The sequence below is a fragment of the Muscardinus avellanarius genome (assembly GCF_963383645.1).
Source record: "Muscardinus avellanarius genome assembly, chromosome: 9".
Classification (NCBI taxonomy): Eukaryota; Metazoa; Chordata; class Mammalia; order Rodentia; family Gliridae; genus Muscardinus; species Muscardinus avellanarius.
In genome coordinates, this window is record NC_137795.1 from 53,800,156 (window position 1) to 53,827,866 (window position 27,711).

General features: G+C 34.1%; 1 protein-coding gene across 10 annotated transcripts in view; it reads right to left on the reverse strand.

Moving 5' to 3' along the window:
* Positions 1 to 27,711, reverse strand: part of CACNA2D1 (calcium voltage-gated channel auxiliary subunit alpha2delta 1) — a gene marked incomplete at both ends in the record, with an annotated part of 507,019 nt that overhangs the window by 137,708 nt on the left and 341,600 nt on the right. For all 10 annotated transcript variants that reach the window (XM_080701701.1, XM_080701708.1, XM_080701709.1 and 7 more), the window contains one exon: positions 1,801 to 1,932. In XM_080701701.1, coding sequence (XP_080557827.1) covers positions 1,801 to 1,932 — 132 coding nt within the window. The remainder of the gene's footprint in view (positions 1 to 1,800; positions 1,933 to 27,711) is intronic.

The window sequence follows — 27,711 nt, forward strand, 5'->3', positions numbered from 1 at the left end:
GTTTTGGAAGTGTTATATTGTAGTGACAAATATTTCTGTAAGTAAAATGCTAACATCAAGACATAAACGATGTGATAATTTTGCCATGTCAAATATTAACATTAATGTTTTATTACAACTCATGTTTTCTAATATCTAATAAATTTGGTTTTCCAAAACATTGGATTTCTGGGGGAAAAAAGTAATAATTACTGATCCTACCATCTGATATTTGCAATCACACAGAAGTTATAAAGTTAATACCTAATTCGAGAACTATTCAGCCTACTCATACCCTGGTGCTTTTACTATTTGCTATTATAATACTGTTAGTTTTAAACTAATTTTCATTTCACCCCTTTTTACTACTGTGAGTTTTTATAATGAACGATTGATTCAATTTGTTAAAAATGCTTAGAAAACCCATGTCTCAAAAAGAATTCCTTGTTTAAAGCTATACTTGGGTCATTCAAGGCCAACTTCCTTCACGTGTGTCCCATAATTCAGGTCACACATTCAAGAAAGAAAACGCATTATGTTTTTCAGCTTGTTCTCCAGGGGGAGAAGTTAAACATACCAACAGAAATTTCACTTGAAGTGTTCTCAATAGGTTCTCAGAATGTACTAGTAATTAATTTTTCATTTTGTTATTGAAGTTGTTGTTTATTTCTTCTTACTTTCCTTTGTAAGAATAAAGAACATTACAAAATGTCTTATTTTAAATTAAGAAATACATTCATCTTCTCTGAATATATACTATTGCTAAGATGTCTTCACAATTATTCAACTTAATACATAAAAAAAAGCTCCATTTCTGGTACTTCATGAAAATGAGGAAAGAGACCAGCAGAGTAGTGTAAGAGATTGGGAGAGGGAGGAGGGAGAGGGAAAATGAGGCTTGAGAAAGGAAATGGACCAAATGAATGTATTACTATGAATCTCACTAGCATGTATGGGGAGGGGGCGAACAGAGGAAAATGGATTGACATGTGTGCATATATTACCATATAACTTTGAATCTCACTATAATGCATAACTGCAATGAAACAACACAAATTCAAAAAAAAAAGAAAGCTTCATTTCATTGTGATTTCATCTTATTCCCTATCATATCCATTTTAACAAATCCACATTTACTGATTTTAAAAAAAGAGCACTAATATTTTTACTATGAATTTCAAGCAGAAAACAGAAATCTACAGAAATATATTTCAATTAGCTTCTTCAAATTCTATTCACTTCTTTAATGTGAGTTACAGTTTTGTCCATACTAAGCAGCTGGTACCTTATCTCCAAATTGTCTTAGGACTCATAGTAACATCCCGTTTCAGGTACACACCTAGGAATAACTGCCCACAGTTTCACGGCATCTTGACCTAATCCCAGGTACGAACTGCTCTGGTCACTTCTTAAATGTTTCAGTTCAAAGTGATTTTGATCAATTTGAAGCCAAATATCTTTTTTTATTTTTTAATACTTTTATTGGCGCTTTATAAGTCTCGTATCAGAGTAATAGTGACATACATGCGCACAGCATGTGGTGAGCTTCCCCTTACATGATACTGAGGTTGGTATTGTCAAACCCCATCTTTATTTTTCCCCTTTTTTTGTGCTTTTACTGGTGCATTTTAGTCTCACATCATATAAATTTTGTTGACAGTTACATATATGCACATGTTCTTGGACCAAATATTTTTTTCTTTATACAAGTAGCTGATATAATCACCATCTTACAAGAGAAGGAGACAGAGTGTACAAAAGAAACACAAAAGCCAGTACTTAAAATGTTACCTGATAATGAAGGCATCATTAAATACTTACCTGGATAATACCGGGCCAGGCCAGTGGCACTGCCAAACACCTGCCACAGCAATGAAGGGTCTTCTTCTCGATTTTTTTTGAAAACTTCATCTAAGGCACTTGTCCAGTTGAGTTCATTTAACACTATTGTTGCTAACAAAAAGGAAAAAATAAATAAATTCATTCAAATTAACAATTAAAGCCGAACCTATCTTCACTTATTTATAAACTATCTTCATTTATTTATAAAATAATATTATACATCCTTGCTGTTCTACCTATAAAAGTACTTTAAATCTATGGCTATCAACATGTTTTGGACACAGAATTATTTCTCCTAATAAAATTTACATGATAGTGGTTCTACTGATATTTTGGAATTTAGGACTAGGTAATTCTTTGCTCTGGGGCTATTCTGGACATTGCAGAATACTTAGCAGTATCTCTGGTCAACTAGCTAACTGTTCCATTCCCCCAGTGGTGAAAAGCAAAGATACCAATAGATTGTCACAAAGCCCTTGGGAGCAAAATTGCACTAGACTGAGACCTACCAGGAGCTACACAGAGACATAAAGCAGGAGGAGAGTTGGGTGACAGTCCTACCCATCTTCAGAATCAGTACTGAGAAAACCTACAAACATCTGAGGGCACAGTTCAACGTCCTCTTCCACTACTAATGACACTCTGTGGTATACTAACATAAATAAGCCTACCATCAGAGTTTTTAAAAATCATTATACAATAACAAGAAAATGTATGTAGTTTGATAAAGAAAAAGTCATCAGAAGGCTTGACAATGTGTTAAAAAGATAGGAACTAGTGGATAATTTATCACTAAATTCAGGAAGGAGAGTTTTTGTTTGTTTTGTTGTCCTGTTTATTTAATTAATAATTAGAGAATAGTGCTAATAAGGTACAGGTGATTTATTTTGATACTTATTTATAATTATTGACTTCTCTTGAAAGGTATTACAATCACATATGTCAGTCACTGCAATGAAAGAAAAATCATTATAACATAGGGTACAAAATAAGTTAAAATTCTATATAATTTATAATTGTGGTTCTGCATGATAATGGCATAGTAAATTTAACACATAAAAAAGTTTAATCAACATATCATATTTTTCCTATACATAAAATGGCATAGATAATATCATGTCATTTTTGTCTTTCTATATAAAATACATTATCATGCTTCAAGTAGATTAGGCCACTCTGTATTTGCGAATCTCAAGGAGGTTACACAGAGCAAATGTTTTTAGGATAAGGACTGAAGATAATACTTTATTTTCTTCCATTTTTCCCCCTGGCACCACAGAAAATAAAGCAAACAAAACAAACATGGTTAAATTGGGCATAAACTTTTATAGAGGTAAAGGGGAAAAGTTTTTTCAAGAAAGATGCACAGAATATATGTTTTTGAGGTTTTTATTGCAGAAAAAAAACAAAAGAAAAGTGGAGAGAAGAGAAGGGAAGGGAAGGGAAGGGAAGGGAAGGGAAAGGAAGAGAAGAGAAGAGAAGAGAAGAGAAGAGAAGAGAAGAGAAGAGAAGAGAAGAGAAGAGAAGAGAAGAAAAACAAAAAACAAGGGAATTGTAAAACTGTTCTGGGACCAGCATCTTGGTGCATTTCTCATTATTGAAAACTAACAAGATTTTCATCTTTATGGATGTGATTACTTTCAGAAAGATCAGTTGTGTGTATGTGAATATTCATGAGCTGGGTCAGATCCACAGTGCCTCTGAGATACTGGAGAATTCATATTCAAGAGCATGATCCAATAAACACTAAGTGGCCAGTTATATGAAAATTTATATTCACATAGATAACCTGAGCTGATACTCATCATTCATGAATATTTATATTAATATACAAAACATCACAGAAAAAGGGAAATTGTATTTCGTTAAAAAACATTCATGTCTTTTATAGTAATATCCTACTGAACAAATAATGATGTTTACTTATGATACAGATAGACTTCATTAATCCTCAATCTATTCTATCTCTTCAATTTTCTTGTTTTTTTAATTCACATCAAGAAACAAATGGCATCTAATTAGTTTTAATAAAGTTTTGTTTTCATGGATAAATTTTTCTTTATTTGATATCTTAACAATTATTAAGTATCAAGTACTGATTGTGAGTTCTACTATTCTATGCTGGGTAAAAAAGCCAAGCTCTCAAATAACCCTATTTTCATGGCAATATATTTTATAATATAAATTTCATACAATTTGAATTTGTTTTTTAAGTAAGCCATTATTACTGTAGATTTCAAAATGTTTTTCTCAAAATATGTTCATCAAAAAATGAGCAAAGTACATAAAGAATATGCAGTCTAGCCATATGAACTAATTTTATTTTTTATTTTTTATTTTTTTATTGGTGTATTGTATTCATACTTTTTTGTTTGTGTGGTACTGGGGTTTCTGGAAGCCCTTCTACCTCCAGGCTATACTCCCAGACCTATTTTATATTTTTTTATTTTTGGAAACAGGGTCTCTTAAGCCAGCCCGGCTGGCTTCAAACCTGTGTGATCCTCCTGTCTCCACCTCTCAAGCGCGGGGATTACAAGCATGCACCACCACGCCCGGCTGTATTCATACATCTCAATGGGTGCAAGATGGTGGAGACATATATGCTATGCACACATCACCCAATTAGCCTTACCCAGTTCCCATCCCATTCCCTCCCCCTCCCTCCTATTTTGTCTTAGTGATTGATATTGATATGTTTCTTAAAGTATATCATGTGCATTAGAGATTTTCCCTCTACCCCTCCCACCCCTTCAGTTAGGGTATCTTATTTGCTCATCTATAGAAAGTTTACTCAGCATGAAAAATTGGTACTGTGTATTTATTACATTACTGAAATTTATTACCTTGATGATACTAAGTGTATGGATGTGGCAATTTTTTAGGGTATTTATTTTTTAGGGTATTTTAATAAGGACATTTAAATGCAATCATCATTTTATTAGTCACAATCTCTGAATATATAAAGCCAGAAATCGAAATAACAAGGAATTATCATGGGAATGCAAAACAAGCACAATCTCTTTAGAAGATGTTTTGATTGTATCCATCAAAACACACACAGTCTTTACTCCAACAATTTTACTTGAGGAGACTTAAACTAGACATATATGGATCTGCATTCTTTAACCAGAGAATTTTAGAGCAAAAGTCGTTCATTCAATTATGCCATTCAAGTTACTGAAGAATCAAAGGAAAATAGGATAAACAGTTGCACTAGAAATTTTTTTTCTCAAATTATACTGAAAGTAGCTAAAGATGTAAAAGAAACTGCACAAATAATCAAAGCAAACAAATAAGCAAAAATGAATGCTATTGTAGGTTCTTGGTTATTTAGCTATAGTTTCTTGAACCACATTATGAATAATCTTTGAGCAATATACATATATTATTTTGATATCTGAAACGTACAGGCTTCAATTATATTTATTTATTTGTTTGTTTGCTGGTCTGGGAATGGAACCCAGGGGCATTCGACCTCCGAGCTACACCTCCTGCACTATTTTTTTATTCTTTTATTTTGAAAAAGGGTTTCACTAAGTTGCGGAGGGCCTCACTTAGTAGCTGATGCTGTCCACGAACCGCGATCCTCCAGTCTCAGCCTCCGGAATGAATGCTGGGATTACAAGCATGCGCTACCATGCCCGGCTCAGACTTTAATTTCATATACTCTTACTGGTGCATTGTAGTCTCAGATCATGATGAAGTTCAGAGTGATAATGACATGACTTTTCTATAACTCATATAAAATTAAATAGCTCAACCAACAAACCTATAATCTCTATTTGTGAGGCTGAGACAGGAGGATCACAGGTTCAAGGTCAGTTTCAGCAACTCAGCAAGACTAAGTCCCCCCCCCAAAAAAAAAAGTTCTGGGGGTGGGGATTGTAGCTTGGAGGTAAAATTTTCCTGGATTCAATCCTCAGTACCAATAATAATAATTAAGCTAGAATTACTAAAGCTGCCAATATTGTTTTATCTCCATGCTATTAGAATACTTAGGATAAATAATCTGAAATTACTGGGTAATCTGCAGACAACTGAAATAATAACTTAGAGCACAAGACTGCCATACTGAAAGAAGTTTGTTCTTTCCTTGATATAAATTCTACTACTATCACTTTCATTATATTTACATGTATACTATCAAACACTCTCTGTTTTTAAACTTAAGTAGAGTTTCTTTTTAAATTTTTTATTGGTGCATTGTATTCATACATCTTAATGTAGTGCAAGATGGTGGAGTCATACATGCACACATCACTCATTTAGCCCTAACCCAATTCTCATCCATTCCCTCCCCCCTCCCTCCTTTTCATGTTTGACTTAGTTATTGACTTTGACATGTTTGTGAATGTACATTATCTACATTAGGAAAGAGTTTTTTAAAATGACTATTTTAGTTACAAATGGGTTTAAAAGCCAAGTGTATTAGAAAAGTTAAAAATTATTGTGAGAGATCCTTTATTTTACATCACAAAGAATTTAGGTGATTATGTCCATTCTCTATCTTCAGCAAATACTTTTAATCTCTCCCATTTTCATGACATTATAATTCTAAAAAATTCTTCTACAATGAAAAAATAAAACAAAATTTAAATTCCTAGGAAATTACATGTTTTCAGCAAATATTACTGTTTATTATTCTTTCATATAAAGAGTCTACACTAGAAAATTACAGAAATGTCATATTAACCATCAACAGGTTATTAAAAGCATTCAGTTTTTACTGCATATTTTAGACTTCAAAATGAAATCATTTCTGGGCGTGGTGGCGCACACTTGTAATCCCAGCATTCGGGAGGCTGAGACTGGAGGATCACGGTTCGTGGACAGCCTCAGCTAATTAGTGAAGGCCTCTGCAACTCTGTGAGACCCGGTTTTAAAATAAAGAATAAACAATAGGGCAGGGGTGTAGCTCAGAGGTTGAATGCCCCTGGGTTCCATCCCCTGAACCCCCCCCAAATGAAATAATTATTATAGCAAGTTACAATATTTATTTGAAAGTCCAGAGCAAGAAGACAACCTTAGAAGATAGAAAGACCTCCCATATTCTTGGATAGGCAGAACACATATCTATAAAATGGCCATACCACTAAAGCAATCTACAGATTCAACTCAATCTATATAAAAATATCAATAAAATTTTTCACAGAGCTAGAAAAAAAGTTCTAAAATTCATATGAAAAAACGAAAGACTCAAAATAGCCAAAGAAATTCTCAGCAATAAGAACCACATTGGAGGCTTCATAATGTCTGATTTTAAATTATACTATAAAATTCTAGTAATAAAAACATCATGCTATTGGCATAAAAAGAGACATATAGAACATTAAGATAAAATAGAAATAAAATAAATAAATCCTCAGTTTATAAATGGTTGATTTTCAAAAAGTATTCAAAAGTATATTGTAGAAAACTTTTTTATCAACAAGTGGTGCTGAGAAAACTTGATATCTATATATAGTAGAGTGAAATTAGGCCCCAATCTCTTGCCCTGCAATAAAGCCTACTAAAGATGAATCCAAGGCCTGGAAATTAGAAACTTTGCAATTACTAGAAGGGGGCACAGGACCAAGTCTCTAACATATAGGCAATGTCAGATACTTTTTCAATAAGACCCCCAAAGCTCAGTAAGTGGGATGGCATCAAATTGAAAAGCTTTTGCATAGCAAAGGTAACAAGCATCTGAAAAGAGAGCCTAAGGAATTAGCAGAAAATCTTTGATAGAGTCTCCTTGATAGAGGATTAATACCTAGAATATAGAAAAAATTATGAAAACTTAACACTAAAGAAATAACTAATCAAAAACTGAGCAACTGAACTGAGGATACACTTCTCAAAAGAAGAAATACAAAGGGCTAGTAAATATGTGATAAAATGTTCAACAATATCAAAAATCAGAGAAATGAAAATTAAAAACTATGCTGAAATTCTATCTGACTCCTAGGATGGGAATCATCAAAAACACAAACAATAATAATGGTTGGCAAGGAAATAAGAACTTTTATACACTGTTGGTGGGACTGTCAATTAATATAACCAATTTTGGAGATCAGTGTGAAGAGTCATAAAAGACTAGAAATGGGAATACCATATGACCCAGCTATATCACTCCTCGGTACCTTTTCAAAGTCAGAATACTATCGAGATACATGCATATTTGCATTTATATCATTTCAGTTCACAATAGCCAAATTATAGAACCAACCTAGGCGTCTTTCAGCAGATGAACGGATAAAAAAGTATGGTATATATACACAACAGAATTTTATTTGGCCATAAAGACGAACAACAAGAGTATGCCATTTTCAGGAAAATTAAATATTATGCTAAGTGAGATCTGTCAGTGGCAGAAATCAGGGGTCAAATGTTTTCTCTCATATGTGGAAACTAGATACAAAATAAAAACAAAAGAGACTTTAGATAATTGAGAAGAGTGACCAGCTGAATAGCAGAAGTCAGTGGGGGAGGACGGTGAGGAGGAGAAAAGAGAGAACTAATGAAAGAAATAGCTCAAATTATGCTATGCCCCTGCATGAAGGTCTCACTACCAAGCTCACTATTATGTTTAGGGAGGGGTGAAGAGCGAGGCAGGACCTGAAGGAAACAAACCAAGACAGGCGTGCGTGTGTTTGGATCATTTTTAACCTTACTATGATGTATAATTACAATGCACCAAGAAAAGTATTTTAAAAAATCAAAATTCGCCGGGCATGGTGGCGCTCGCTTGTAATCCCCACACTTGGGAGGCGGAGGCAGGAGGATCGCGCAGGTTAGAAGCCAGCCACGCTGGCTTAAGAGACCCTGTTTCCAAATAAAAAGTATAAAATAGGTCTGGGAGGGTAGCTCAGAGGTAGAAGGGCTTCCAGGAACCCCAGTACCACACACACACACCCACACACACCCCCCAAAAAAAATCAAAATTCAAAGTACTTTCACTACAGGGACGTCATTAAGAATTAGTAGCCAAATAATATTTAAATAGGAATTTCAAAGTAAATTGCCATTTTAAAAGAACTTCAAATAGTACTTGACTACAAACAAACCTTTTTCTATTCAGAAAAATGTATTGAATATATTTACTAATACTTATTTCTAATGGGTTTTCTGTAAATTGTTTGGCATTATTTATATTTAATATTTAAATCACATATTATATGTGATATTATATTGTAATATGCATTATATTTACAGCTGCTCTTTACCCTGGGCAAAAAGTACTGTTTTACATTCATATGAATGCAAAGTTCTTGCTTGAACCAAGATTATAAGTATCTGAATCTATTTTCACCATAGAAGATGAACTAATCAATATGAATCCAGCCTTGAACCTACAAACACGAGCCAATTGGATAAGTATCTTATGTCTACTTTAAGAGTATAATCAGTTTTAATTTTCTGTCAACTTTTACAAAATGAAGATCTTTTTCCGATAAAAAATTATATTCTGCAAAAATTCTTTTGTAAATGTCCAAGGGCAAACCTACCAAGAGCAACAAATGCTTGGAAAGCAAACCTTGACTTTAGGGCCTCTATTTTAAATGGCATAATAGGATTTCACTGATAATTGATTCAAAATGCCAAGCCTACATCTCTATCATTCATCTACTTAGTGTTCAAAAACATGGCCTTGGTATTCGGCAACTCTCTCTTTCAGAGTATTCTATTGTTCAGCCTGGCTTCTCAAGGGAAGAAAGAAAAATCCAATTTGTGACAGTACAAAAGAAGCACCTTATATTTTCTGCTAATTCTTCTAAAAGTACACGTCTCTTCTATCTATGCCTTGTTTATGACATTGAATACAGAATTATCGAGAGCCCTGAATTTAATTCTTTTCTGCACACTTCAACCCACAAAGTGATTCTTTATTGCTCCCTTTTAAGTTTGAATTAAATTTGTATTGTTTGAATGTATTCTTTTGATTTATTCAGGGTTCACGGCCTCACCATGCATTGAAGGCAAGATACCACTGTCTCAAAAAACCTCAGTATTGTAAATGTCAGCTACAGCTTTCTGTTTTTAACAGCTTGAGCTATCACTGGTATACAAAAGGTACATAAAATAAAACCTAAAATGATGTTTTCAGGCATAAATACATTGTAAAATAATCACCACAATGAAGTCAATTAATTAATGTATCTTTCATTCTAGAAAGCTACTGTTTGAGTGTTGGGGGGATTTTAAAACGATCATCTTAGTAAATTACAAGTATACAATCCTGTATTGTTAACTATGCTAACCTTGCTTATGTTAGATATCCAAAACATACTCATTTTGTACCCTTAAGTACAGCTGTCTAATGAAACAGTTATATGTTAGAATAACATATTTATGATTTACTTAATATAAAATAATTTTGATAATTTTGTTTAATACTGCAGGTTTAAATCTGTGTAAGGGAGGGGTCAGATTCTAACATTATTTTTAACAGTGTTAAATATCATACAGCAAAATAAGTAAAACAAGAGAATTGTTCACAGCACTTACACTGCTATTTTCACTTAATAATACCGCTGTTACTATATCTTTGCATTGAGATATAAACCAGCAAACTAGCATATGTTAGGTAAAGTATTGCCACTAATTACAAATAAAGTTAGAAATACAATATTTTTGAGCACTTGATGCCGGTAATATACATTATCTTGTTTATCTTTTATTATGACACTTTGAGGGGGATATTAGTATTATCGTTCTTACTTACGACAAGAATAAATACTAGAAAGTTTATTCAAAAATAACACAGCAAAAATTATACAGATCATGCTCAAGCAAGCGTGATTAGATTTGAAAATTTATATACTTATGAACTGTGTATTTCTAAACTTTGATTTCACACTGAACTCTTATTACCTCCTACATTTTTAAACCTGAAAAGGCAAAACTAAAAGTTCTTCAATTTTTATCAACTAAGAGTGATGCTCATCCCCAGGGAAGTTTGTAGCAAAGTATATAGACATTTGTCATGCTCATAACTAGTGGGATGCTATTCGCATCAAGTGGGTAGAGGGTAGAGATGCTGTAAACAACACATAATATGTAAGTTAGAACCACAACAAAGAATTATCTAGCCTAAAATGTCAGTAGTGCCAATGTGGAGAAACTCCTCTGAAATACATCTATAAACACAAGACAACAGATTCCCTTTAAAAGCATTATCAATGAACAATGTTAATAAAATATCACAGTAAAAGCATATCATTGTGGCCTACAATTGTAATCCCAGTACTTGGGAGACTGAGACAGGAGGTTCTCAGGTTCAATGACAGCCTCAGCAATTTAGTAAGACCTAGTTTAAAAAAAATTAGGGCTGGGGTATATCTTAGAGGTAGAATTTCCCTGGGTTATATCCCTAGTATTACTAAAAAGAAAAAAAATTAAAAAAAACAATATAAAACTTCTTCCAAAGTAAACATGCTTATAATCCCATTATTTGGGAGGCTGAGATGGGAGAGTTCCAGGTTCTAGGAGAGCTTCAACAACATAGCAGTCTAACAATACACTGCCTCAAAACAGAAAACAACAAAACATAAAAAGTCTGGGGGCTTTTGGTGTACAGAGGTAAAATGCCCCTGGGTTCAATTCCCTGTGCCAACAACAAACAAACAAAAATAAATAAATTTCTTCAAATGGAAAGTGATGGATTTTTAAAAAAGTATTATTTAATGATATAAGTTATGTCAGTATTTTGGTTGGAAAATGTTTCATTTTAGTTCCAGAAAATTAAATACCTTCCCTAAGAGATTAACCATAAAATATTATCTAAAAGAACAAGGATTTCAAAATAAGTTTTTAGTGTTATTAAATATCACCCCTTCTACCACTTTTATTTTTGGACAATCACAGACTATCAGAGAGTCTTTAGGATTTTTTCTTTTTAGATTCAACTCTGTTAGGTCTGTTTTGGTTTATACCTTTGATCTTAATAGCAAATGTTCGTTTCATACATAGTAAATAAGGTAGTCATTAAAAGTGTTGCATTTAACAGATGAGTTGAGCCAGATGTCATTAATTTTATTCATCAATCCTAATCTCTAAAAGAAAGATGTTAATAAGAAGAAACCCACTGGTCCAATTAAGGGCAGAAACAAAAAGAACCCACTTTAAGGACTAGACAGTGTGCATAAATATTAAAATGGGAGAATCTTTTTCAGTGGATTTGGCTAATGGAATCTCATCTAATCCCAGTGTAAATGAAAGATTAATAAGGCAGAGGGAGATGGGAAGAACAAATCTAATCTCTCTAATCATGTCTCAGGCACGGGAATCCACCCCCCCCCACCACGGCTGGGCAAACAGAAGGCTGCCCGGCACAGGAGGACCTTGATGAGGAGATAAACCTTATTCCTGCAGTTAATTTGGTACAAATATTAAAAGGCTCTTGTCCTTGTCGATTCGCTAACCCCTGTATTACTGGGATTTCTGGCCTTGCTCCCTCTTTCTTTAGTTTCCCGTAGATTGAGCACCTGGCCAATGCCCAGGACACAGCTGTTCTGTTTTAATGAAATCTGCAAATTGTGGAGCACACAGGAGGAGCTCAGGGAAAAAAAAAATCCACTTCATTATTAAAGACGGTAAGAATAATGCAAGGGAAATAGAAGACATTAGGATCAGATATCATAATTATTACTGAAGGATTTAATATCACTTTAAATAAAATGAAAATTGTTTGTAAGAATTTTTGAAGGGGATTGTAGGGATTTTGTATCATAAATTCCCTAAGAACAGAAAGCAAGGTAAAATTTTGGTTTTCTTCTTCAAGCATTTTAAGTTTTATTTTCATTTCTAATATTATCAAAACCAAATACATTAATAGCAACTTTGGTTGCCGTGAATTTCAATCACTGGCACAATATGTCACTTAATCATTTAACTGTGTTCCTATGATGTCTCTCATCTGTAAAAGAATGAACATTGCCTAGACTACACAGACTACAGGGATGGTGTGAAAGTCAATTAAGTTTATGAAATTATGAACTCAAATTAGCAAACATAACTTTAGTACAGTTCTTTCTTCAACCAACTTTAAAAAGTTGTAAGGTACACAATTTATGTCTCTTATTAAATACAGTTTATTCGTACACATTAGTATATAATTTTACCATTCTGCGTTTTCTTGTCTGTGAACAAAAACACGTTTCTCTTATATGCAGAAATTAGAAGTTAATTCTGTTTATTTTGTGTAATCACATTATTTCTTGCCCATCTTCCTGTTTTAAAGCTCTCACATTGTAACATATTCATTAGAGTCAGAGAGTTGAAATCTTTTCATTTTATTTATTTATTTTTTTGCAGTACCAGGAACTGAACCCAGAGGCATTCTACCTCCAAGCTACACCCCCAGCCTTTTTCTTTTTATTTTGAAATGAGGTCTTAGTACATCGCTGAGAGTATCACTACATTGTTGAGGATGTCCTTAGACCTGAGATCTGATTCTCCTGTCTCAACCTTCCAAGTACTGAAATTATGGGTGTGTGCCACCATGCCTGACTAATATTTTCACTTTAAATTTGGGAGCAATTATCTAATTTGTAAATATAAATAAAAAACTTGGAGTAATGACCTGAAAAAGATAATATAATTCTTGATATGACTTCATAAAATAATTTTCATTAGAAATTTCAAGATGGTAAATAAAAATATAAACACATGTGTTAAATCTCTTTCTATATATTAGGTTAATATTTCAGTATGCACACCACCTGTTAAGATTTTGAACAAATGAAAGCAGCTAAAAATGCTCGAGAGATCTTTTCTTTAAATCTTAAAAAGGAAAATAAAATGTGAGATTTAAAAAAAATGAAATTTGAAGCCAAGAAGAATGAATATGCAATTTGGGGCCAAATTTAGAGGGTTTTTTTCCCCCCGTGCATACTGTACATTTTCTTGTTAGTGGTGCCTTTTTCTTTGAGTGAATGATCATGTCAATATATGTAGTGTGAGCAAAGATTATTCTCACCACCCACCCACTCTTAGTCTGTGCATCTTTTCTGCCAAAGTAGCCCTTTGCCCTTGGAAAGTCTTTTGACTTTTGTAAACCACAATTTACTCATTTGCACAGTGGGAATGACAGTCTGCCTCACAGGGCTACTTTAAAGACTACATGTACTCCAAGCACTGCTGGCCCTTTAGTAACCGCATAGTAAATATCACCTGCCTTTATCAGTCTAATTCTTAACACCCAACATTTAAAAGATATTTTAAATTTATCTTGATGGAGCACTTCTGATTTAGCAGCTAAGAGGCTCAGATGAGTGATTAAAAACTGGCATTCTCTCCTTTCTTCAAGGAAACTCTGCCCTTCTTAGTCCAGCCCTACATTACAGTCCAACAACAATACTTAATTTTATTGTTATGAATCCCATAAAGAAAATGGAATATAGATCTTTGAAGTAGCATCCCATTGTTATAATAGATGTGTACATGTATATATATATATATATATATATTCTAATGACTGCATGACATATTCTATAACTTTTGCAAGGAGATAATTTTTAAAATGCAGTAATCTGAGAACTGAAATCAAACCACATTAGTGAATTCTGCCTTGAGTGTAACACTGACATAGAAAAACTCTTGTGGAAATAATAAAAGTGTTAAAAATTTAATGGGCATACCAGACACAATACATTGTGTATGTACACAGAAACGCATAATTACACACATACACGATCTGATTAAAGCAGAGAGCAAAAACTCTGAGAAACACAGACCAAATTAGATATGGAATATTTCTTGCCTTTCTCTGACTGTCAAACTGCATAGGGAATTTATTATCTCCATATAAATCTGGATTGCTGAATGCACGAAGAAGGATCAAAAAGTACTGGAGTTGACTAATGAGATACGGTTGAGGGAAGAGGATAACAAGGCTCCTGGGGACAAGGGCAATATTGTCAATGAAGCGCACACTGCTTGGTACTTAAGGGCGTGTGTCAACCAGTTTCAGAACAAAGAGTTGCCTGGTGATTTTAAGATGCAAAGATCAGATGCACAGAAGCACACAGGACATAGAAGTCAGCGACAATCAAGAACAGTGATCAACCTTTAGCTTAAACACCAGTAATGCTTCACAGTTCAGAAGGGAAAAAATGCATCCCAGAAGGTGTACTGCAGATTATTACATGAAAAAGTCATATTACAAAAATATGAATTATTTCTAACACTACTTTTAAGACGTGAGGCTAATACTCTTAGGATATCTTTGTTTGCACATGTATAGGCAACTGTTCATATATATATACACATACATATTTTGTCATGTATTCAGAAATACAAAAACAAAAATACACCATCAGTTTTCAGGGTGCTTATAATATAGTAAGCATGATTACAGTTATAGACATATTTAATTTGTTTAAGTCCTAGCTACTGCATTGCTCAAAATATCTCTTAATATTAGAAACATAATTCTTTTTCTATTCTACTGAATTGAGCACTTTTAAATTTTAATAAATTGCAAGTATTCCTCAAATCTATTAATTTATCAGTCAAATTGAAGAAGTTTAAATCATTCTGACATAGCTTTAAGTTATATAAGTAATCCAACAACTGGTTAAAACAAGTAGCACTTTTTAAAATGATTTCTTGGTATCTGGTGCTATGTACCAGATACTATACTAAAGAACAGCAAACAACCAGGACAGGCTATTTCTAGGTCTAATGTCCATATGCTCTTTTCTTGCTCCATAGCTCGACTCTGTCAGGGCTTCTGCAATAACTTTTAAGTAGCCTCCCAGCTTCTTATTTCAGCTTATTTTCACCCCTTCTTGCTAATGCTGCCACAGTATTCAGATGCTTTCCTTAATTACAAGTCTTGAGTTTTTCTCCCTACAAGTGGATCTCTTATGATTGGTTTCTGCCCATACGTCCAGCCTGCTATATCTTCCCTGCATAGTTAGCATGAGTTGTAATGAAAGACTTTTGCAACACATCCACAGAGGATGGGATGTTTACTCTTGCCTCCCAAGCCAATGCCTATAATGTCGTCTTTGCCTGGATTGCTTTTCCTTCTACTCCTGCTTCTTAAGCGTGTCCCTTCTTTCGTATCTCGGTTTAGCATCACCTTTACAACATGTTCTTTCCTTTTCTCCACTTTTCCACCTCTCATGTAGGAGATAATAAACTCCCTCTGCACTTTCCTATAGCTTTTGTGTCACTGTTAAAAATCCTCCCACATTTCAGGGTCCTTGTTTATTTGCATGCCTTCTCTTTATACTGTAAGTAGTTTTAAGATAGGCACAACAGGTTATAGTTCCCTGTTGCCCAAAATAAAGTAGGAGAGACAATGGAATGTGATAGACCTGCATTTCATACACACTTGTACAACCTCGAGCAAACTATACAACTGGAACTGCCTCTAGTTTTTCAGGTGTACGATGGAGAAAGATTTATTATAAATAAAGTTGTTATAATAAATGTGATCTTATACTTAAAATGCCCAAGAGGCATTCAAATAACAATACTTGTATGTTTAAGCAACATACATGTTTGATAATGAATAATAGAGTAGATGAATATACAAATTGTTACTTGCCCATGTTGGGTCATATTTTTAAGTGAGGGCTAATTTTTAGTTAATGGTGAAAATATCCTATTTTATTAATCATCTTTCTTCATGGCACATCATAGCTGAGCAAGTAAAAATGGTCCAGCATTTACTTTCCTCCCTACCAGACCATGATGATTGACCAATAGTGGGTATTTTCTTAATTGGAGAGGTTTCATCATTCTAGTACAATTTTCAGTTTTCCTTCAAGTTCTATAACATATCAACCCTTTTATTTATAGGTATTTTTAATAGTCTGGTGTAAAGAGAGTGACCCTTTGAAGGAGTAACTATATCTAAGAAGGTTTCCGTTAAGTATCTTCTGGTCTGTGTGCCTCATTTCCTATTCAGTGGGTTTCTGTACAACACATATATTCATCTGACAAAGTTTTATTGTGCATCTATTATTTGTTGGGTGCTATATTAACTTCTTGATCAAGAATAATCAAGTTTTCTCTTAAAGGGCCAGATGGTAAATATTTTAATAAGTATTCTTTGTGGTCCACATGATCTATGTCACAAATACTCTGCTGCTGTAGCAAAAACAAACACAAAAACAAAAAAACCCATGTACGGCACTTAAGCTAATGGGTGTGACCTAATTCCAATAAAACTTCTTAACAAACATAGGCGGTGGGCCACACTTTGACAACTCTTTCTTCAGAGCTACAGGGCCCCATAAATTCAGAAAGGAGTTCTAATACTCCAGTAGAGGAGAAAACAATCAGCAAATCAATAGACTATTGAAGAGCAACTCAGTGTTCTTTAAAGAATTAAAACTGGGGATGCCCTCGAATCAGACCAAGTGCTGCTTGAGTTGTCAGAATGTTCACTCTGGGAAAAAAAAAAAGTATTTCAAACTGGGATTTAAAAGACAAAGAACTATTCAGGGGAAGACCAATGTCGAGAGCATTTTATAAAAGAGTAGACACTAATGATACTGACAAGTAGAAAATGCCCAAATATCAGCATGCTGGCATTACAATCTAGTGTGATATTTCAAAGATAGATTCTCACAGTTTTCCTGCAACACCAAAATACCCAGATAGACTCATTTGGCACAAAGGAGTAGCGTGAGAGATTAAAAACGGCTTGTATATTTTTACTGTAGTAGATGTTCTTTAGAAAGGAGAGTTAACTCCAGCATTTATTTAATCATGTAAGAAAAGAAAATTGAAATCCATATCCATCTTTTCACTATCCCCTTACCATCCTTCCAAACCTCTAGTAACCTCTATTCTATTCTATTCTAAATCTTAGCTTTTTAAGCTTCCACAACATGCAGTATTTGTTTTTCTGTATTTGGTATACTTCATTAAACATACTGGATTTCAATTCAATCCATGTTGCCACAAATGACAGGCCTTCTCTTTTTATGGCTAAATAATATTTCATTTTGTATATATACATATCCTTATACATTCATATGTCTAATATTCCACAGCACAAAAGGGTAATTATAACCTATAACAGTTAATTATACCTTTCAAGATAGTTAGAAGAGTGTGAAGGTTTCCAACACAGAGAAATGATATTTGAAGAATGTGAAATAATAATTATCCTGATTTGAACATTAACACCATATACATGTATTTAATTAAAATAATGCATCCTATAAATATGCAAAACTATGTCAATCAAAATGAAATCTTTCTTTTCTCCTCAATTTTTGAAAAAGCCTTGTCTAGAATTTTGGCATTCAATTCAAATTCTGACCACTCTTAAATTACTCTAAGTTTACTAGAGAATACAAAAGGATAGGTCAAAGCATCTAAATTCAATATTGCTTTGTACCCCAGACCCTAGTAACACCACCAACCTATCAGAAGAAAAGTAAATGTTTTGAGCCCTAGGGTAGGAGTCATGGTCACAAAAGTCTTCCTTGAAGAGAAGACACACAAACTTTTATAGAAAGAGTGGAAAGGCAGTGGAGGGCTACACGGCTGAACTCATAAACTCTCTATGCAAGGCACTGAGGCAAAAATAAAAAAACAGACATAAGGCATTGCAGCAGTTGGATTATCCAAAATGGTAGGATGGAGGGAATTGAGTGACAATGATGGGGGTACAGAGATGTAGTATCATCCTAAGCACTAAACACAAAGTGATTTTATCCTGAGAATTACAGAGTCAAATGAGGCACTGTGGAATGAGACTTTTTTTTTTTTTAATGCAGGTTATGGGTAAACAAGGTAAGACAGAAGCCTGGTGCAGTCAGAATGGTGAGAGATAATAGTCTAGGCAGTTGGAGGAGACGGAAAAAAAAGGAAATAATGGGCAGGCCATGGTCACAAAAGATGGGAAAGGAGAAAAGAAGGTTGGCATTCTGCTTTGGTACCTAGGCAGTGCTATTACCCAATATATGAACAAGGAGGAGCAGTGTATATGGGGCCAACTAGAATCAATTCAAGTTTGTAAGAGGAGGTGACTGTGAGATATCAATTCAGGCAATTACCCACAGAAAATATAGTAATGGCCCTTTGAGATATCAATTAAGTACTTAGAGCAATTTAAGAGGGATCAGAATTTATTTGAATTGAATTCCAAAAGTCTAGGCAAAGATTTTTTTTAAAAATTAAGGAGGTATCAATTTAGGCAATTACAGAGAGCAAACAGTCATGACACTGTAGCTTATCTCTGAGGTCAACATGGAAGCTCAGATTTGGGACTCATTGTTTCAGTGACAGCTATTGATTGAGTGATGTTACCAATAAATAACAACAGTAGGATATATGGATCTGCAGGTATTAAGATGAGCCTTATTTATTAGAAGCACATTGCTAAAAGGAAGCCATATGTGCAGAACTTTTGTGAACAAGAACAACACTGTTCCTCATACCAAATAAGCAGTGAGTAGCATGTTTTAATATTTACAGTTTTCATTTGGCAAAAAAGGCCAAATGTGCCTTTCAAAATACAATTTTCAGATGTATATTCAAATAAACATACTGATTATAAATTCAATGCATTGGTCCATAATTCAGTCTATCAAAGAGATCATACAAAAAGATGCTGACACCAATAAAAATATTATCTTCTAATACATTTTTTTTAAATGTTGTCTTTTTCAGAGTAGTTATTGATGTAAATCAGGTACCCAGGGATACAATGCCTGCATGTTTATATGTGGAGCATTTTGACTACCACATGCTGTGAACTTGGAGAAGAAGCAATCTCCCTGTGCTGCCCTGAGAATGATTCCTGAGGAACTCCATTGAGCCTTCATGCTCATGTAGGGTCTCAAGAGACTGAAGCTTGGTGGTTTCATCATCCATCCTGTACACCATAACATTCTGCCACAATCGTCACATTCAGATTATAAACGCATTTCAAATTGCTGAACATACTTTCCTCGTCCTCACCATGTGGCTCTCCTCTGCAATTCACATGCACCTCTGATTTCTGAAATGATTTAAACCTGCATCTGGAGCTCTGAACACACAAATCCAACTGCCATTGTTCATCAAAAGACAAGAATGGCAAGGTTTAATTACTCAGAAATATATCAGGCTTTTACTCCTAAAAAAGGAAGCCTCACCTGACTTTTCAGTAAAATTTAATACCAGAACGTTTGTCATAAGATGAAAAATCGGGCACATGTTCAATAAAATTAATTTTAAGCAAATTGTTATCATTTTTTGATATAAACATGGATGGCATATTGAAATGAATTTTATCGTTCTGCCCCAAATGTTCTCTGGCTTCATACTAGTCTTACTCGTGTTTATAAAAGAAGCCTTTACTAGCCTGTCAGTTTGTGTTCCATTTCAAACTGATGGAAGCCAGCATCTCTCACAGTCTTTGTCAGTTCCTCTGGCCTTTCCAAACAAATCTGAAGCAAAGCCTCTGCGTTTCTCTGTCTGAACCAGTTGGAATTATTTTATATTCATCCTATTAATACATCAATCTTCCATTATTTTGCCTTTCTAATTGTTATTTCTAAACGCAACTATTTTGGGCTACAACCACAACCCTCAGCATTTTAAGATTTATTAGAATACTATTTTGTAATTTTTTCTATTTTTATACTTTTATGGAAGCATTATAATTATAAACCATAGTGAGATTCACAGAGACACAAAAATACATACACATCCCTTCATGCATTTCCCTCTGAATTCCACCTCACTCCTCTCTCCTACTTCCCTTATATCTTAGTGAGATTGGCAGTGTTACTGTGATATAAGGAAATAATATTTCAATTGCTTGCTTCCTCATTATCCTTTCCTCCTCTCCACTAACCTCCCCAGATCCCTCCTCTTGCACTCTTCTCATTTATCTGAAGTCTCTTTTGTTTCTTATTTTCTCTGTAGCATCAGCATATGAGAAAAAACACAGGACCTTCAACCTTCTGTGACCAGCTAATCTCAGTATAATATTTTCTAGTTCCCACTCACTCTGCAAACGGCATAAGTGTGTTCTTTATGGCTGAGTCAAAGTCCACTGTGTGTAAATACCACATTTTCTTTAATCATTCAGCTGTTGATGGACACTGTAGTTGGTTTCATGATTTGGCTTTTGTGAATTGTGTTGCATTAACATTGATATGTATGTGTCACTATAGAATTCTAATTCTTTTGTAATGACACTAAAGAGCGGTATACCTGGGCCATACGTGGTTCAATGCTTAGCATTTTGAGGAACCTCTCTCTGATCTACATAGTAGTTGTACTACTTTACAGTCCCACCAAGAGTGTATATGAGTTCCTATTTACCCACCCTCATTGGTGTTTATTATTGTGTTCTGAGGATTTGCATACCATTAAACAGAGTAGTAAGACCTTCTGTTAAAAATTGTGTGTGTGTGTGTGTGTGTGTGTGTATGTGTGCGCGCGCGCACACGCGTGCGCGCATATGTGAATGCACACACATGAAAGAATATCACTATGGGCTGAGCATATTTTATTTTTATTTATTTATTTATTTTTGGTGGTACTGGGGTTCCTGGAAGCCCTTCTATCTCCGGGCTACACTCCCAGACCTATTTTTACATTTTTATTTGGAAACAGGGTCTCCTAAGCCAGTGCCCGCGGCTGGCTTCGAACCTGCGCGATCCTCCTGTCTCTGCCTCCCAAGCGCGGGGATTACAAGCGTGCGCCACCACGCCTGGCCTTATTTAAACTGATTTATATTATAATCATAATCTCTAGGGTTTAATTAATTTATGGTATTCAATTATGACAGCTTTCTGTATACTTTGCCTAATGTTGCATTTTTTAAATTTTCAACTGCAATGGAAATGAACTGTTTGTAACATCAGCTAAGAGGCTTCTACTGAATGTATTTCCTCAAGTCCAAGGGCATATCCCATGATACTTTCTACCACTTAGAACCTATCAGTCATTTAATAGAAAATTTACTATTGGAAATCAGATAAAAATCAAAATTTATAGTCTAAAATTTATATCTTTTATCAAGCATAATAAGTTTTTCACAGGTATTGTTAATATTTGGGGACCACTATGATTTGTTCACTAAAATGAAATTTTCCTTTAAACCCATAGCTACTGCTATGCCCATTTCTAAACAAATTTCTTCTTCTGTAGTTCAAAATAAAAACAAATAAATTTGTTTACTATCAAAATATTAAGGTGTACTTTGTTCATATTGATACTTTATTTAAAATTTGAAGAAATGTACAGTTTTCTGGAATTAGTTCTACACAAATTATATTCATATATTAAGAGTTAGACACATGTACAATGATGAAAAATATAACAACGATCCAATTGTAAATTTTAAATGTCATATAAATATTTCAGGTTTCAAAATGTTTTAACCAAAATATAGTTTTGAACTACTCTTTTTATTTTGGGCCAAGGTTAATTCTAAAAGTAAGTTGTAAAGTTAAAATACTAGAAATAACAAATGTATATGCAAAACTATTAAGGAAGTCTTAGTTGGACTTAATAGGATACAATAAAACAAATTTTTATTTAAAAATTTGTTATTTTTAATTTGAGAAAGTGAGAACTTCAAATAACGAGTAGCAAATAAAATACAAAATAACTAATTTTATCCATTTAACCTGTTTCAATGAGAAAAATATTGAAAATATATTTCATTAAAAAGCTAAGGAGTAGGAAATGATCATTTTAAATTATAAATGGAAAATGGTGATATCCAAATAAATATTTAGATAATAATTATCTAGCAAAAACATTGTGCCAAGGTTGGCATTCATGAGAATATTATAATACCTCAAAATATTATAGTGAGGCTTACAGAAAATATACATACGCAATGACTGGATTGTTGTTAGGTTATTATTAAACCAATATTTCCTAGTCTTATTTTTTTTTAAAGCTTAAGAGTGGAGCTAATAAATAAAGGGGTCACAAATTATTCTGGAATATAAATGTTCTCTAGGTTATAAAAGTCCTGTGATTAATAAACTGTGAAAATTAAGTAGAAAAGCCACATCATGTATACAGAATACCATCCGCATGCAAAGTAGTTTCTTTAAAAAACACAGCCTTCTACCAGCTACTTGTGCCAGTCTCCTGGAGACTTCTACTAACACCCAAAATGGCCTTTTTACTACCAGGGTACTTCCAGATGATTAGGTGATGACCCAGAGGTATATAATGACAGCTGATAATTACAGATTTGAAAGTTTAGTAATGAAACTTTTGTCAGTCATGTCTAGTCTGGATCCATATAAAACTGAACATCCACATAGCTTCCACTTACTATCATTTACAAAGAACAAGAAAAAACAAAATATAAGAATGCAACATGATTAGCTAGGCCTTTGGTGCTACTTCAATATATTCTATAATTCAAGTAATAATTTTTAAAAGTGCATGTATTATTCATTAAAAGTTGCATAGTACTAATGACAATAAATATTAACTAAGTCCAATCTGACTGCTTGGATAGTTGATATCCTATTTTTAAAATCTGATCTTTTTATCTTAAGACAAAATAATCCTGAAATCTTTAGTCCACTTAGTCTTTCTCTTAGAATTTTAGAAATATTTTAAATGACCTTTTATCTCTATGGAGACTTCTCAGTAAGATTTCATCTATGAAGTAAAACGCTGGATGATTAATAAATTCTCATCTCAAATTCCATATCTCCATTTTCTCTCCAATTGTCAATCCCTTTTTAATTTGCTGTGAACAGTACTGTCAGTCTGTTTTGAAAGCTATTCTAATTTAAGATTTCATTATCTCTCTTCTTCAACCTTTCAATGGCCTGTCACTTGTTATACTCGTCATAAAAGCTAGCCAAGTACATTTCTAGCTCTCAATTTATAAAGCCACTGAATTGTGCACACATCCTTTTTACTTGTTCTCTTTGTATTACTTTCTAATTTCCCTTTAGGAACAAAAAAAGACTATGAATTTTTGTTTATATTCCCACTAAACAGTACAGAACATAGCAATAACGAGGCATTTTACAAAATCACTGAATATTCTAGTTTAAAAAATTCTCAGAATGATTTTTTGTAATATCGCACCTAATAAACTCTGAAAAGCACAAAAAATTAATGAGCATATTGTATAATTCTTGAGCCCCTCTTAAGGAAGGGCTTTGAAAAATATCAGTTCTGATCGATGTTTAAGAAAAAATATTTGATTTCCTTTTTGACTTTTGTGTGCACTAGACCGAGTTCTAGAAAGAACTTAAGTCACATGCATATAGGGGGAAATAGTTTCAACACAAATATAAGCCATGTATGAAATACTCTTTTTTTTCTTTTGCAGGTAATAGTGCTTGGAATTGAACCCAGGGGCATTCTACCTTTATGCTACACCTGGCCTTTTTTTTTTTTTTTTTAATTTGGAAACAGAGTCTATCTAAATTGCTGACAGCTTCACTAAATTGCTGAGACCTAAGATCATCCTGTCTCAGCTTCACAAGTACTGGGATTAAAGTTATTCTCCACCATGCCGTAAATCAATCAATTAATTAAATACACAATTGGTTTCTGGAGCAAACCATTCTTGGGATCTCTGTGGGCTCTGTCTTATATACTTAAGTGACTATGTTGTGTGGGTGCTGGAAGAGCTCTAGGGAAAACACGAGGTACTCTGAAAGCAGCAAGTATAGGGCCAGTGGCATTAATCTACTCCCAAGTAGAACTGCTAAAATTTTCAAAGCAAAGCAAAACAAGAGAAAGCCAATAACTTACAGTCACTAAAAGTGGCTCAAGTGGTACAGGGCAAGAAAATACAGGTACAAGCAAAGGTATTATACCCATTTATAAAGGTATTATGGACTATGTCTAAAATTCCCCATTATAAACATTTGATGTTTTAAGGCTATTACCCCACGCCAGTACTCACTATAAGGAGATGATTACTATCCAGACTACACTTACAAAAATAGAAAATGGAAGACACCCAAACAGAGGTACAGCTGGGTGAGATGGCACAGATCTGTAATTGTAGTACTTGAGAGAGGCTGAGACAAGAGGATTGCCAATTGGAAGACAGTCTTAACAAAGTAGTGAGACCCTCAGCTACCTAGCAAGATCCTATTATAAAAACAAGAAAAATAAATAAATAAAATTTAAAAGGGACTGAGAGTGTAGTTTAGAGGAAGAATGTTCCTGGATTCAGTTCCCATAAAACACACACACACACACACACACACACACACACACACACACACACACGTGCACGCGCACACCACCCCAGAGGTACAAAACTAAGAATCCTTTAAACATGAGCAAAAAGACCAAAAGTGCAACAGTAAATTCCAACGACCCCATAACAATGGAAGTCAATGATAGAAAGGTACAGAAAATGCCAGAAGGAGAATTCAGAATTTTGATTATTATGATCAAACAGCTTAAAAACAAAATCAAAGAGTATATACAGAAGTTATTTATTGATATCAAAATAACATGTCATTAAAGAAACTGAAACAATAAAACTCTGGAGAAATTGAAACTTTGAAAAAGAACCAAACAAAAACCCTGAGAATTAGATTTAAAATTTTACAATTATTAGAAAAGGACATAGGAGCTACTCTTTAACATATAAACACTATGGTTGAGACTTTTCAATAAGACTCCAAAGCTCCACAAATAAAACTAAAAGTCAATAAACAGGATGGCATCAAATTGAAAACCTTATCCACAGCAAAGAACACCATCAAAAGTCTTTTTACCATCATCAAACAGGGTCACACAAATTAAGCCTACACTGAGATTTCATCTCACTTCACTTAGAAGGCAATTGTCAAGAATTCAAAAAGTAATAAATGCTGGTGACATGGAGAAATAGAATTTTTATATACTACAGAGGGGCTGCCAATTAGTATAGCTGCCATGGAGACAAGTTTATGAAGGTCCCTAAAAAGACTAAGATAAAAGCACCATGTGGTCTAGCTATATTACACCTCAGCATCTTTACAAAAGAATTCAAGTGAGAATACTCTAGTGATACATGCATATCTATGGTTATAGCAGCACAACTTATAATAGCCAAGTAAGGGAATCAACCTAGGTATCTGTCAATAGATGAGTGGATAATGAAACTGCAATATATACACACAGAGGGATTTTACTCAAGAATAAAAAACAAAATTGTGTTATTTGCAGGAACTAGAGAGTATTATGCTAAGTGAGATCAGTTTGTCTCAGTCAAGAGTGAAACAAACGTTAGTTTTCTCTCATATGTAGAAGCTAGAGATAAAATAACAAAAGGGGCATCAGATAATTGAGGAGAGTCACCAGTAGAACAGTGGAAAAGGACATGGTGGGGGAGGGGAGAAATAAGAGTTGAAACTATGCAATGCTCATGTAAGAAGTCTGCCTGTTATGAAGGGTTATGCAGGGAGGGGTAAGTAGCAGCTTTGGACCCAAAGAAAAACACACCAAGGCCAGTATATATGTTTTTTTTTTTTTTTTTTTTTTTTTTTGGTACTGGGGGTGGAACCCAGAGGTCTTCTACCTCCGGGCTATACTCCCAAACCTATTTTATATTTTTATTTGGAAACAGGGTCTCACTAGGTTGCTGAGAGCCTCACAAAGTAGCTGAGGCTGGCTTCGAACCTGTGTGATCCTCCCGTCTCAGCCTCCCAAGTGCGGGGATTACAAGCATGCGCCACCATGCCCGGCCAGTGTATATGTTTGAGAGACTTTGAACCACACTATGACATATAATAATATAAAAATAATAAGTTCCAAGTTAATTTTTTTTACCATGTTGCACACCAAACCTAAGGCCTTGCACATGTTACACAAGCACTCTACTACTGAGTGTATCTTTAGTCCAATTCACTGAAAGTACAATCAGGTTTCCTATGGACAACAGAATTTCCACTGGCTACTCCTTACATATTTGCCCAAATTTGCAACTGATGAGATACAGTTTAATGAAATATGATGTAAGAAATATACAATAAAACATTAGGACTATGCAAGGTTTCAGTTCTCAGTTTTGGTGTAGTAGCATCTAACACTGGCATAAAGCATGTAGACCCAGTTCTGGCCTAAGCTACCCAACAGGTGAGGACCATCCTGTTTCTTCCCTTTCCCTGGGCATCCTCTTCCTGGATTAAAATCCACATTCCTTTTTCTTGGGTTAAAATTCACATAGTAACTAGGAAACCACCAGCCCACTGCAGGCTTCCAGGAGCTCTATCTAGGGTAGGGAATTGTCATCAAAACTAACTCAGATTTAGAAATTTGACTATTATCTGGAGATAGACATTTTATTTCTGATGTAAGATCTTTTGATTCTTTTTTCATGACTAGATTGAATCAAGCGATTTTATTATTTTAGAATCACCAAGAAATGCCGGGCGTGGTGGTGCACGCTTGTAATCCCCGCGCTTGGGAGGCGGAGACAGGAGGATCGCGCTGGCTCGGAGCCATCCTCGCTGGCTTAAGAGACCCTGTTTCCAAATTAAAAAAATATAAAATAGGTCTGGGAGTGTAGCCCGGCGGTAGAAGGGCTTCCAGGAATCCCAGTACCACCAAAAAAAAAAAAAAAAAATCACCAGAACAGCATCTCTATGCAAGGTCATCCAATGAAAAACTTTAAGAGTCTAACAAAATAGATTTGCACAAAATCATGTCATGCTTCTATAGAGAGCCATATAGAACAAAGATCATAATTATAAAATATTTCCACTTATTAATATAAAATTATATAAATAAATATTTATGTTACATGATTTTTATGTTACATGGTCACATATATATGGAAAATAACAGGTAAAACAAAAATTTTGCTTATTCCTGGCAGAATTTCTCTGAGCTTTTAAATATTAATACATCTATAAATTTTCAAAGAGGGAGCTATAAATACAATATTATACAAGTTTATTTGACCAAGAAACCATTACTTATTTGATATAATTTATTACTATGGCATAA